Raw genomic sequence first — 15,603 nt, 5'->3', positions numbered from 1 at the left:
ATTTTGAACATCTGTTGAAATAAATCAAAACTAATTTGGCAAAAAGTTCAATGAAAAATAGACTATAAACGCAAAACATAGGAAATCGTCTTCCGTGCCAATCATTACTGCCACACTCATTACTATAACGATCCTATGAAAATGCGAGTACCAACAAATTTAGATACGCTTAGACAATGATCAATGGACACTTCTGCAATTTGAAGCTTCTGTGCCTGATAATAAAGATTAAAATGATACTAAATGTGATTTTGAAAATGGAAAAGATAATTTTGTTTTAAACGAAATAGCAGACCAAACCACGCTTTAGCCAGGAGTAATAATTTGACCACAAAACGCAAAATATAAAAGGGTGACTACAAATGAATGACCATAGTATTAACGCTGTCAGATAACAACGTAGACGCGTTTTAAAATGTTCCTTATTTTTGTGCTTTATTTTACATCATATGCTTATGCTATGCCAAATCTGGAGAACTCTGATACAGTGGCTTCCGGTCAAATTTTGAAAAAGGACTGCAGTAAAGGGATTTTTAGTCCAACGTGCCTCAAAATTGGTGCTCTAGCATTGTTAGAAAAATTAAATAATAAAGATGAAGTGCCTTTGCTTCCCGGCATCAGTCTTGTGAAAGAAGGAAGTGAGAGTCAAAAAGCAGTTGAACTCGTAAGGAATCTGTCTTCTGATCCCGAGGAGCGGTTGAACAAGTTCTTACTGTACAGAGTCGGAACATTTCTAGATACACATGCGGTGAAACTTAGATTGTTGGATGACGCTGCAATAGAAGAAGCGAGAAGTATGGTTGGCGAAGGTAGAGCGAAGAATCCGTTATCAATGGGAGGGAAGAAAGGCGGAATGGGTGGATTTTTGGCCATGGCGATGATGATGAAAGGTCAGTATTTTATAAATTTATTTTATTTTAAAAAGGAAATCATTTCAAAACAAGCGAAAAAGTATGTAATATTTTCCTCAAAAATGGAAAAATACCATACCAATTCACTAACAAGCCACTACCATCTCCTCATAAAAAGATAATATTACCACTCTTATACTCATGGTAGTGTAGTATAAGGATTTTGTTTTGAGTTTAGATACCTAATTAAAGTTAGAAAACAATACAATTAAATATTAAATAGTTATAATGAGACTGGAACTAATTTGAAATAATAAAACGAAAAATATTTTGGATTTTGAAAGTAAAAAGTAAACTTTTTATTTATTTTAATGGCTCTTAACTTCTTCAGGTATATCAGTCCTATCGTACCCTAAACTAATTTACAGAGATATTAAAAAAAATCTGATTTGGATTCAGCTAATATAAATTGAATAATACCAATATTTAATATGTTTACCTGAAAATAGCGCATGAATACTTCTCTTTTCATCGAATTTATATGACAGTCTAACGTTATATATTGCACATCATCGATGATATCACCACAACCAGCGGTATCAGTCCTGGGGCGACCAGGACTTTCCCATCATATGTGCAAATATTTTTTAAAGGATAATGGCCAGATTCAAACTGCTAATTTAATAATATAAAATAAAGCTATAGATTCATTTGCAGTAACAAATATAATATCATAAGCTTCTCAGCAATTATAATATACAAATCTGGTCTACGACCTAACAATTACTACTTTATCATTAATGGGTACTTATTGTGATTATTCGCATGAATTAGGATAAAAATTATGTATCCTATAATAACAATAATAATAAGGTAATCTGGTACATAATCTATCTATTCAGTAACTGTCATTCAAATTTGTTCAGCCATTTAATGGTGATTGAGAAACAAAAATGCAAATATTTTTAAACTTATTTAATTTTGATTAACATTATTATCCTTGTCATTAAAAAACATATCAATCCTATTACGAACATTAGAAATTTAATGTAATTTAATTTTTATTTATTAATTTGAGTATTATAGTGAAAAGAGGTTTGATTTTTGGTAAAAGTTATCTTTCCAACTAACCACTCAACTGATTTTAAAAATTATTTCATCTATAGAGTTATATTACCTGTGAGTAACATAAGCTATGCTATTAAAAAAATACATCCCTACAAAAATTATAGAAGTATAAAAAAAATCTATTAAAGATCATATAAAGTAGTAATTTATGTTTCTATATATATTTTAATACAAAGTTTATAGGTTTAATTTTATCAGAGGACTTTGTACAAAAGTCGTTTGTTTCGGTACCTGTGTATGGGACAAAGGTTTCAAAATGTAAAATGTGGAATATAGTAATAAATTTACAGGGTAAGAAAACAAAATTAATCATCAGAAATGGCAAAGCATGAGAGGTAAATGTTATCAATCCTGTCTAAATGATTACACAGTCATTATAAGTGATAAAACATACGATTACTTCGACACCTTCCACTTAGTCAAATTTTTTTTTCATAGTTTGATACATTTAATTAAACCATTACATCTCTAAGCAACAATGTCATTATTATATATATAAAGAAGGATTATGAAATAATTGAAAAGGAAATAAACAGGAAAAAAATTTATTAAATAAAGAATGACCGGAAATAAGAATAGAACAAACACAATAATCTATACTTAGTCAATAATTACATTACATAATATTTGGACTTAGAGATAGTCTAACTTTCAGTCACTAGACACGCATTAAAATGCAGATCATTTTGTAGTGAGCGTATTTTTTGCTAACCACCAATTACCAATCAAATGTAAATTTAATAAATGAAGAATTCAATTCTTCTTTGTCAATCAAAACAAATAAAAAATTAAAAAAAAAACAACAATTAAAGCTATAATAATATGCCATTAAATATTAATAGTACACTAACTGATATAAAAACATTAGCTCCTTTTTAGGGCGTTATCTACTAATAAATCTGAACATTTCCGCTGTAAGAAATCTAAATAAAAAAGTAATAAAATTATGTAGGACCTAGAGATATTAAATTTACAGGTGGGTGTACCGTAATCTATACTTATAATAAATCTGTAAAGAGATTAATTCTGTACATGAAATATATTTCCAAAATAACCATCAGGGGGTGATTAGTGATCGATACTGATGCCATAAATGCAATCAGTAAAATTTTTGTCACTTCTGTCTGTCTGCCTGTATGTTCGTTATAGAAACAAAAACTACTCGACGGATTTTAACGAAACTTGGTAGAATTATTCTACATACTCTTGGGTAGGTTATAGTATACTTTTCATCACGCTACGATCAATAGGAGCAGAGCAGTGAAGGGAAATATGTCTATTACATCAAAACCACCGTGAGGAAGGACATAGGCTACTTATTTTACTAAAAACGACGGAAACGCGGACGAAGTCGCTGGCAACAGCTAGTTTGTTAATATAATTATAATAATGCCAGCATGAGCAACAATTTATTGCTTTCACGCTATGTTTTGTATTTCAAATCGACTTCTAAACAAAAGAGGTTTTCAATTCGGTCATATTTTTTTTATACTACAAAGATCGCAAACAAACATACAGCCCGTCTGATGGTAAACGATCACGCCTATGGACATCTGCAACATTAGGGGTGTCAAGTGCGCATTTCAAACCCTAAAAAAACATGTTTATATTATGTTTGTATTATATATATTTGTTACCTTATAACTCCGTCATTTCTTAACCCATTTGGAAAATTCTTTTTTTATTTAAAGGATATGCTTACAGATTAATCTCACATAAATTTGATCAATATCGATTTAGTAGTTTAGTTTTAAAATCAAAATAAATGGTCTTGTCAATAAAAGCCAATTTTTTTCTTAAACTCTTGTGTACCATACTATATATTTCGTTACACTTCTGAATAAACCTTTCCAAATTGCTGCTCTCTACGCGTCTTTGTTAACCAACCATAATTGAAAGATGGCTTTTATTAATAAGGTAATGGGCGACCTTAATAAGTTCCCTGTAATCTTAATATATAAACAGTATTATTTTTATTTTATCATTTCTCATTAAAAGTATTGACCCGACTAAAGGAGGGCAAGAAATGGGCAACAGCGTCCTTCTTGAAATATCTCTGACGCCTAACTGCAGTTACCAATTCGCCTGCCAAACGTGGCAACTACTGGCAAAACCTCCCTTATAGGAGAAGCCTACTTGGCTATGGACAGTTAACGGCTGATGTGATATTAGTCACCACGATAAAGGGCTTCTGGTTAAATTATTAAAACTGATATACTAGTATGAAGCAAGTACTTAAATATTCCAAATTGAATAATTTTGGAAATTCCTTATATGGGATACCTAATTTGGATTAAAATCAAATAAATGGTTTAATTTCTATATCCTCAGTCAGTTCTACTATATATACTTATGAAGAATTAAATAATTAATTGAAATTACTGTATATACTTGACCCCACTTCTTCTTATATATATATATATATATATATATATATATATATATATATATATATATATATATATATATTTCTTCTTTTTACTTTGCGAAGAGATGAAATATAAATTAATATTTCATAATACCTTAAATTGCCAATGGAAATTAGTTTCTATGTTCATAAAAAGCAATTTCCCCCATTTCTGATTTTGCAAATTTCGCACAAAGAAATTATTGTCGCTAGTAGTTACAGCAATGATCAATTTAAATTTTATTAAAAACACATAAAGTTAATACATATCTACATCTAAAACCATCAGTTGGTTGCGTCTTCTTCAAATCAAAATTCACAAAGAAATCAAACAAAAACCGACCTTATAATTACAACACACAACACATATTAGCATGCCTCATTATATACTTTTTGCAATCAGCCTTCTATGAAAATATAATTGACATAAGCTCCACACTGAGTCATATAAAAGGTGAGCGAAACAATCGTGTTATCAAACTGTAACAGGCTTCGATCCCGTGCACACGTTTCAAAATTAAAAATGTATAGTGTTATATACTTGACATTAGTGACGTCGGCATTGGCGTTGCCAAGTCCCGATATTCGTGACAACAAAGTGGATACAATTGAGTCGGCAGCCAGGGCGATGGGCAAGGATTGCTCCAGTGGGATCTTCAGTCCGACCTGTTTGAAAATCGAAGCCATATCCATGCTGGAGAAACTCAGTGCCAAAGACGAATTGCGGTTACTCCCTGGAATAAGTTTAGTGAAGGAGGCCAGAGAGAACGATAGTAAATCTGAGGAGTTCGCTGCTGAATTGGCAAGGTCGCTACCGTCGAAACCTGACGAGAGATTGGACAAGTACTTATTATATAAGCTTGGAAATTATTTGGAGACGCATACAGTGAAGCTCAGATTGCTGGATGAGAGTGCCACTGAAGAAGCTAGAGCGTTGGTTGGAGATGCAAGAGCTAAGGGTGGCCTTGGAGGTGGGAAGAAGGGTGGCATGGGAGGACTTTTAGCTATTGGAATGTTGTTCAAAGGTATGTTATTAAAAAAAAAAACAAAAATAAAAAATAAACACAGTGGCATGTAACTCTGAACTAAACAAGGTATAGCCTTGTTATCTAAACGTAACTAGACTGTTTCCACTTATTTAAAAATATTATATTTTTTTATAAATTCATACACAAAAAAAAACGTAAAAAAATATAAACAATATACACATAAAAAAAAAACAATAAAATTAATTAAGAAGATTAAAATAATATACAGAGAGAATATTCAAAAAAATTTTAAAATTAGTATTTGTGACAAAATGGTACTATCATATTTATACATATACTAGCTGACTCGGCAAACTTTGTTTTACCATATACATTATTTCGAGAATTATACATGAAATTTTCTCGTACTACAATTATTATATTCTATTGCTATATTTCAATCCTATTGCGGCATATAAAAATCGCGATTAAAAACAGGGGTTGATCGTAAAAGCATGAAAATTTTAATTTGTATGTATTTTTTAATGCTAAATCATAATAAAATAAAAATAAATTTCTTTGTCAAAAAAATAAAAAATAATATTTAGGGGTGGGTCACCCTTATCATTGAAGGGTATGAAAAATAGATGTTGGCCGATTCTCAGTCCTACCCAATATGCACACAAAATTTCATAAAAATCGGTGAAGCCGTTTCGGAGGAGATTGGTTACAAACACCGTGACACGAGAATTTTATATATTAGATTTAAATTAAAACTCCCTAAAATAATAATATTAAAACATAATAAAAAATTCAATCAAACACTTTACTTTGATATTAGTTACGTGCACGTGTAATATGATCTCAATGAACATTTATGTAATCTACCAATCTGACAAACCTATCTGTCAATGTACTCGTATGTAAAATTTGTTGTACACACTTTTTTAAACAACTTGAGAAAGAGGGACTTATATATGTTTCATAGATATTATGTTACGCAATATCTATTCTGTACGAAGTTTGATGATTCTTTTTGTAGCGGAGAAGTTTACTTCTATACTGATTTCACATTATTTTATCTATGTTTATACTAATAATAATATTATAAAGAGAACAGATTGATCGTTTATAGCAGATAAACTCAAAAACTATTCAACGAGTTTTAAAAACTCTTTCACATATAGAAAACATTATCAGCTAGAACATAAGCTATATATTATTTTTGTAAATACTATCTTCATGCAAATCCGGAACTTTTTTTTTGTGGATACAACTTAGAATGGCAAACAAGCTGAAGGCCCACCTGATGGAAAATGGTAACCGTCGCCTATAGACATGAACAGTACCATAGACATAACAGAGTATACTGTTTCGCCCATGATACCCCTCATGCGTTGCCATTCCTGAGGACTCAGATGTTATTCCTCCGTTAACCCAGTAAATTCACGCCATATCCCACCCTTCAAACCGAAACACAGCCATGCAAACAATCGACTTTAGAGATTTTTAAAAGGGACGTTGCTGCCCATCTCTCTCCTCCCTTAGTGTACAACGATGGCCTTCCATATTAGCCATTAATCTCCAACCGCTATTCAATCCACCCATGTTTTGCGACACGTATTGTGTTAGCAGTCGCACACATACTGATAGTAGCGGAATTAAACAAAATAATTCTAATCAACTAAACAATTATATAATTAACTCCATCTGGTAAAATCTGAAAAAGGTGTACTCTGTACATGAAATATATTTCCAAAATAACTATCAGGGGGTGATTAGTGATCGATACTGATGCCAAAAATGCAATCAGTAAAATTTTTGTCTATATGTATGTTCGTTATAGAAACAAAAACTACTCGACGGATTTTAACGAAACTTGGTACAATTATTCTTCATACTCCTGGGCAGGTTATAGTATACTTTTCATCACGCTACAATCAATAGGAGTAGAGCATTGAAGGGCCATTTCTAAGTTCGCCATTCTAAACGCCATTCTAAGTTGTATAAAAAAAAAGATTTATTATAAGTATAGATTATGACACCACGGTATCCTTAATACGTTGTCATTTTTGAAAGCTAAGATATATCTTAGTACTTCACTGCCATATAACATCCTTCAAAATAGTATCCTATTAATGTACGAAATGCAAAATGTTTTAAGGATATACATCCATCCTTAAAACATTTTCCATTTCGTACATTAATAGGATACTGTAGATGTTTGTTACTCATTCAAGCAAAAAGTACTCAACTATTTTGAATAAAATTTAGTACATGGATTGATTATATCCTAACTTAGCATGTAGGATACTTAATGTAACTGATTCACGCGGACGAAGCTGAGGGATACAGTTAGTAAGCCATTCAAACACAATTTATTGACCGCAGAAACATACGAATACGACAAAGGTACCCATTAATATGAATAGAACAGAATAAAACAGAAATAAACTTTATTCAAATATACTTGTTTACAAGTTCTTTTAAATCGTCAATTTATGACTTTTGTACAAAGTCTGTCGCTGGACAATCATTATTTCCCACTAGTTTCTCGCCATGCAAATCATGTCTCTTATTCCTATACATATGTCACATTGATAATTCTAATTGTAAAATGATTGTTAATTTTTTTACAGATAGTTACATATTATATTTTAATTGCAAAAATAATCAAATTCACAGAATTGACTAAACTATCGAATAGTCGAGAATGCTCAACTAGTATTACTAATTATATTATTTTACTAGCTGTATCCCGCAGCTCTACCTGCGTGAATCAGTATGATATGTGCTAAGTTAAGATATAACCTACTCGTGTACCAAAATTCATTTAAACCCTTTCTTGAGATGAAATTGAAATTATTTGCTAGAAACATTGTAGATAAGATATTGCATTTTAGTCAATAATTTTTACGTAAAAGAGTAACAAATATCTATATATCGATTAATATAAGCCAACAAGATATACAATGGTTATAATAAGTCTCATAATAATGACGCTAGTTTAGAAATTTAACATCAGAGGGCATCCGAATAGTAATTATTAATAATTAATCATTTTAAAAAAAGAGAAGGTTCTCGATTTAATTTAACAGTAACAATTTTTTTTTATACTACTGTGATAACAAACAAGTATATAGCCCGTCTATTTAATTGTGTAAATCTTTCAAATCTTCACCGAGCGATTTTGCTGATTCTTTTTCTGAAATCGATAGTACTCGTAGTAAGTAATCTTTATAAATATTTGCATTTTCGACCGACTTCAAAAAGAAGAAAGTTCTCAATTCGGTTATACATTTTTTTTTACGTTTGTTACCTCATCGATTTTTACTCATGATATTGCAGGCATTCATAGGCTGTGTTAACCGTTTACCATCAGGTGGGCTGTATGCTTGTTTATCACCTCAATAGCCGAATCGTATACTGAATTTAATTTAAATCCATTCAGTAGTTATTGCATTGGTAAATAACAAATATCCATCTATCTATTTATCCATCTTTCCATTCTTACAAACTTTCGCATTTATAATATCAATAGATATTAAAAAGTACTCTGATGATGTGTAAATTATAAATAATTATAATCAATCTGAAACATTTAAATAAGTTCAATCGTTATTACATTTTAATAAGTACGCTTTTAAGAATTTTAAAATTGCTTTCAAATTCAATATTGCATGCAACAATATGTCCGTTGATTTATAATAAAACGTTTCGTATATTACACGTTAGAGGTCGTATAGGAATAAAAGGGCTTAGAAACATTGATAACAGAGGGCGACACCTCTGTTGTAGTACTAGTTGCACATATTCCAGTGACGTATCACAAACAATTGACATTCAAAACTAGGCATTGCGAATAAAATTCACATTTTATATTTATGCAAATTCATAATTTCTATAAAGAAGTCTTTTAAAAAAATCAGTAGCTGTATTTTATGCCCGTTCTTCTTAGCTGAAATTTCTTTCAAAATAAAAAATAGAGTAATGAAAATTACAATACAAAAATGCTTTAATTTAAGTAGTATACTTAATATTATATAACTATTGAATAAAAATATTTCTTTCTTTCTTTCTTCTTTTTTTTTAATGTAGATATTATCATATTTAATAAATACTATTTAGTCAGTCATAGTCCATGGTATCCCATAACTGGACAAAGGCGTCAACATAAGTAGTATTATTTACCGTTTTTTTTTTTTTAATAAGTATCTCATTTTAATTATACTTCTTGATTTTTATATTAATTATTTTAAATACAGAGTTATATTTTGCTATATAATATAATAATTTATATTTATACTACAGGTATATATTATATACAATAAAAAAAAAATCTTCTTAAAATTATAGAGAAACTACAAAAAAAAAAAAAAACAGAACTATATAAAATAAATAGAGCGAGAATAAATTTGAACGAAATAGAGCGGTAACTTGAGAATAAAGTCCATTTCACCATCACTACTTTGGATATGTGACATTAAAGTTCTATCAATAAAAATGTTGAAAGAAAGCAAAAGCTATATAATTTTATACTGCAATTAGACTTCATTCAGCAATCAGAGCATATGAGCAGCGACGTGGTCTGACACGCATTTTTAATGTAACTCTGTTTATATATATAAAAAGACAGTTTCTATATTAGACACGATCCTTACATTATAAATGTGAAAGTGAGTTTGTTTGTTTGTTTCCTCTTAATGTCTTAACAGCGGAACTAATCAGTATAAAATTTAGTATATACGTACTTTTGTTCGTACATACTAAATTTTATACCGTACCTATGATTGAGAAGGACTTAAGCTGCTTTTTATCCCGGTCAATGAACATATCCTGGTTTCGCGGACAAAGTCGCAGGTATAACTAATAGTGAATAATTTCAGATACAACAAATAAAAAAATAATAATATACAATAATATAATATAATCATGTATACATATAATAAAATTATAACTCGACAGTGTCTGTACATAAAAGATATTTAAGGAAAATTAATGTGAGAGAAATAATTTATAACACACAGTTTTTTACAGTTATATTCCTGAAAGTCGAATATAAAATCTGGTGTAAGTTTTATCTTATCTCTGCTTAACATTATTAACGAAAATGGTGAATTAGAATTTTTCGTCCCCGCGGTCTCCCCAGAAAACCATCGTACTGAATTCTAGGTGCATTTTTCACGATGGGCTGATTGACCTGTCTTTTCATTCACATCTATCATCGCTCACTAGTACCCCGCCAGTATATACCGTTAGCGCAGGCGGGGTAACCATTTCATTATCATCTATTAAAAAAAATCAAATAACCAGCAATAGTTACTGTTTCCTAGACTAGACAGTCTCCGCTCTAATTTTTAATTAAACAAGTAGCAATTACAATTTGATACAGTGAGAGTACAACTTGTTTCAAACCGTCACAAAATGGAATCCTTAATAATATTATAAATGTGAAAGTGAGTTTGTTTGTTTGCTACATCTTACCACCTTAACTAGACCAGCTTAACTGATCACTGTTAAATTTAGTACATAGTACTATTTGTAACGAAAAAGGACTAGGCTACTATTTATCCTGGTTAGAGAATATATCCGGGTCACGCGAACGAAGTTGCGGGTAAAAGCTAGTAGAATATATATCTGTTAAGAATAAGTCCTCCCTTGTATGATAATTATATGATTAATACATCTAATTATTTTTTTATACATGTAATGTATAGTAAAAATATAATTGCTTTATATTATTCTCAATTTCGTGTATAATATAGTATATGTTATATATGTGTAAGTATATTTGTTATTCATATATATTTATTCATTTATATGTGTAGTTTTAGTATGTATGTATATAAATAATTAGTAGTACCGCATTCGAGTATTGTGACACTTCCCTATGGTTGACTGGGAGAGAATGTTTTTAGCATTAAGTCCGCCATGTACACATATTTGTACTAATGAATAAACAAATAAATAAATAAAATAATTCTAATATGTATTGTATGTACCTATGTATGTATTAATGACTTTTATCACTTTTTAAGATTATATAAAATTACAGTCTTTAAAATCATTATTTACCTATTCTAATCACAATTTATTTATACACACGTTAGGCGATATTTTCGTCGTTTCTTTTTTCTTTAATTAATTTTTTCTTTACTTCTTATATATATTTTTTCACTATTAAGTTACTGTTTTTTATAAAACTAGATCTTAAATTAATTAGGTCTTTTGTTATTTTCCGTACATTCCATTGTACATTTTGTTTTTTTTATCTATCCTTTTTATTGGAACAAATTAATTTCTTCATTTAGAAAATTAATTATACTATTTGTATAAATACTTTATTCATTATAAAATTAATAAAAAAAAATTATTTACCTTTCAGAACTATCCAAAATGCGAATGTAACTTTTTAAACATACATTATCTGGTATATTTTCAGGAACTCTCATGACGCTGGGTCTTGGAGCACTGGCGTTACTCGCCGGCAAGGCTCTGATGACGGCGATGATGTCGCTCCTGCTGTCCGCCATCATTGGTATCAAGTCCCTCTCCAGTGGTCATAAGTCAACAACATACGAGATCGTATCAAAACCGATATATAGCCACTCGCATTCACATTCGACAGCTCATGAGGATGTAGGTGGATACGGTCATTCAGGGTACGGAAGAAGCCTAAATACTAGAAGACGATAATTTTAGTTGCTGTTTAATTAAGTTATTAAGCATTTTTCGACTTTACGATGAAAACGGATCACCTATTGGCAATTTTTTTTGTTAAAAGTTTAATTTAATTTAAAAGAACAAAAATCAACTGTTTTAAGTTAATTTTTGTTGTTTATAATCTATTTTGTATTTTTTTTTCATTGATTTATATTTATTCTTTAATTTACAAAAAAATTGTACAAATATTTAAACGTATTCGACTTTTTATTTATTGATCAAAAATTCGCATATAGGTGGTCAAATGAAACTGGATCATGTTCATAGACAAGTCTTTAAGATATCATATTGGTTATGGTGTAATAATGCAATTATATTTGCATTTTTATTTTACTCAAACTACCAACGAGTTGTTAGTGACTATTTATTGAACCTATTTATTTTTAGATTAAGGTACGCTACCACGCAATATCTTTTATATATATATATATTTTTGTATTGCAATATGTTATTCATGTATTTGTATTGCTTTATTATATTTATAATCAAATTTATATACAATCGTTTGATTATCTTCTTTATATTATTTATAACGAGATGTATATTATATTGTGTATATTTTATTAGACTTACATTGTATTAATATACGATATTATGTATTCATTTTATGATTTGTATTTTGTATTTGTAATATAGGTCTAATTAATATTTATATAATTTACTTAACATTTTTCTCACTACTATGAATATTTATATATTTGAATAATATATAACTGTTTGTTTTTTTTATCTGTTAAGTCTATTTTAAGTATATTTTGTTTATATTTATAACATATAGGATATTTTTTTTGTATTGATAAATATTATATATGATTAAAAACAATGTATATAACTTATTACAATTATATTTGTTATCCAAAGAGAAATTACAGTCATCAAGAGAAGTTATGACAAAGTATTTTATAATCTTTATAATTATAAATTTCACCTTTTATGTTATTTGTTTAATATGATACGTACTTGTTTTAAAATTAAATTCAATCAAATAATTTCATATTATATTTCTATATAAATATAATTATATAAAAATATATAAATATAATTTTTATCTTTTCAAAAATTATCAGAGCTGATATGTAAAATTTAGCTGTTTAATGTGTAAATTATTATTCATATTTATACGTATTTTTATATAACTTATTCTATATAAGTATTCTGTATAAGTTTAGTAAATGAAGTATATAATTTTGTAAATAAAATCTTTATTATCTTTATTTATATATTAGGTAAATATTATTATGTGTATGTTCCTACAGTATTAAAATTAGAAACTATAACACTATATATATGTATAAAAATAATCTTCGTCATACCAAAAATAAAATAAATTATTAAACATAAAATCTATTTTTATTTCTCCTGTAAAGAAAATGAAACTGATTCTGAGTTACCATTTCTCTAAACTGGTCTCCTTATATTTTCATTTAATAATTTTACAAAATCACTGTTTTATGGGCCAATATAAATTAAAATTATAATAATTTTCACATAAATCTTTTAGAAAATTATTTCACATTGGTCCTTATAATAAAGATTTCACTGTGATATCAAATTTTAACTTTAATTTTAAAAATACGTTTACATAATTAGCACCTCAGAATCGGACCCAATAACACATTTGACCAACCATGTATGGGTGTCGCCCTCTGGTATCAAGAATTTCTGCAACACATTGATCATATACAAAGGCTTCTTAGCATTTCCTTCGAAGCATAAAGTATCATAATTAAATGTGAAAATGTGTTTGTTAGCTTGTTACCGTTCGGTTCCTTAGCGGCTTAACCAATCGTTATAGAATTTTACGAGTATACCCATGCGATAGAGAAGGACATATTTATCCGGTTCAATGAACATATCCCGATCAAGTGATCAAAATCGCGTGTAAAAGCTAGTATAACATAATAAGATACGAGGAGATGTTGTGATACTTTCAATCTAGATCGCCTAAACCATTGAAATTATAGAATAGTTTCAATCAAGAATCGAACCTGGAATCTCATTACGCAAAGCATAAAAATCATTATTGCTTTATCTTATGAAAGCAATTAAACACGTAACCTGGTCCAGGTAGGAAACATTATATTTGTACTAAATGCATTAACAAATCAATTAAGGGAGAAACACTATCAGGTAAAAAAATTAAGTACTAATTCAGGGTATAACTATTCATATTTTTATATATATACATATATGTACAATAATAAGAATAGTTATTATTTTAATAATTAAATAGGTTGTGATAGAATTAACTCGTGATCACATACAGTACAGTTTCAAAGGAATTTTCTCCTGCGAACGCTCAGGCTGTGGAATGAGCTCCCTTCTGAGGTTTTTCCTAAAAACTACAGTATGGGACTCTTCAAAAAAGTACAATAAGGTTTCTTCAGTTGAAACTTCAGTTGAGGTCAGGTTGGCAACGCACCTATGACACTCCTAGTGTTGCAGGTGTCCATTGACTATAGTAACCATTTACTATCAGATGGGCTGTATGCTTGTTTGCCATCTTTGTTATATCAATAAAAAAAAATGTAAAATAAAATAAGTGAAGATATTTGGGTTATTACGAGTTAATAGAGTAACAGGAATACAAATACACAAAAACTAATATAATCTACTATCAATAAAACTACTGGATATAATTTACAAATATTTTATATTTATCGAGAGCAGAGTAGTAAGAATGTGCATTCAATAGATTTAAAAATTTAAATCATTTGTATATGTATATAGAGTTACAATTTGATCCATAGTTTTATTATTACCAGAGGGAGACTTTGTACAAAAGTCGATTGCTTGGGTACCTCTGTCCCATTCGTGTTTCAACCGTAAAGCAGTTGTGTTTGCATGCATGTGTTTCGGTTTATAGGTGGGATATGGCGTGAATTTACTGGGTACGGAAGAATAATACCTGAGCCCTCAGGAATGGCAACGCATGGGGGGTATCATGGGCGAAACAGTATACTCTGTTATGTCCATGGTACTGCTCACGTCTATAGGCGACGGTTACCACTTTCCATCAGGTGGGCCGTTAGCTTGTTTGCTATTCTAAGTTTTATAAAAAAAAAATTTAACTTAATTGTTCGACATAAATATTCATCTTCAATCTTAGAAAAGACATAAATATTATTATTATTATTATTAATTAGCTGAACAGAGAAATATTTTCTCACTACCGGACTCTTTTTTTATCGAAATAATAAATGTCCTATGTAGAGGGTTACAACGAAAAATATATATATATATATATATATATATATATATATATATATATATATATATATATATATATATATATATATGTATATATATATATATATAATACGTGTAGATACAAGACGAGACAACCATTTGAATAGAAACAAAAACCGTGTAGAAAAATAATATCAACATATATATGTGGCCAGACTTAAATTTACGTCATGGCCACAAAAAAGTTTCAATATCCTATCTCTCAAATTAAAATAATTAATACACTTTCCTATCTTTTAAACTTCATTAAAATTAAATTACATTTAATTCTTTTTTT

General features: G+C 29.1%; 2 protein-coding genes across 2 annotated transcripts; both read left to right on the top strand.

Moving 5' to 3' along the window:
* Nucleotides 1-415: 415 nt before the first annotated feature.
* LOC113514570 (uncharacterized) lies at nt 416-1,588 on the top strand. Its single transcript, XM_026898674.2, has 2 exons — nt 416-890; nt 1,569-1,588. Exons 1-2 carry the CDS (start codon nt 416-418, stop codon nt 1,586-1,588), a joined length of 495 nt encoding a protein of 164 aa, XP_026754475.2.
* A 3,264-nt stretch (nt 1,589-4,852) lies between these two features.
* On the top strand, nt 4,853-12,478 carry LOC113514550 (uncharacterized). The gene is made up of 2 exons (XM_026898641.3): nt 4,853-5,411; nt 11,797-12,478. Exons 1-2 carry the CDS (start codon nt 4,910-4,912, stop codon nt 12,048-12,050), a joined length of 756 nt encoding a protein of 251 aa, XP_026754442.1. The 5' UTR covers nt 4,853-4,909; the 3' UTR covers nt 12,051-12,478.
* The last annotated feature ends 3,125 nt before the right edge of the window (nt 12,479-15,603 follow it).

Source organism: Galleria mellonella, unplaced genomic scaffold (genome assembly GCF_026898425.1).
Source record: "Galleria mellonella isolate WM207_F2 unplaced genomic scaffold, CSIRO_AGI_GalMel_v1 utg35, whole genome shotgun sequence".
Taxonomy (NCBI): domain Eukaryota; kingdom Metazoa; phylum Arthropoda; class Insecta; order Lepidoptera; family Pyralidae; genus Galleria; species Galleria mellonella.
The sequence above is the reverse complement of the archived record's forward strand: the minus strand, read 5'-3'. Positions and strand labels throughout refer to the sequence as shown.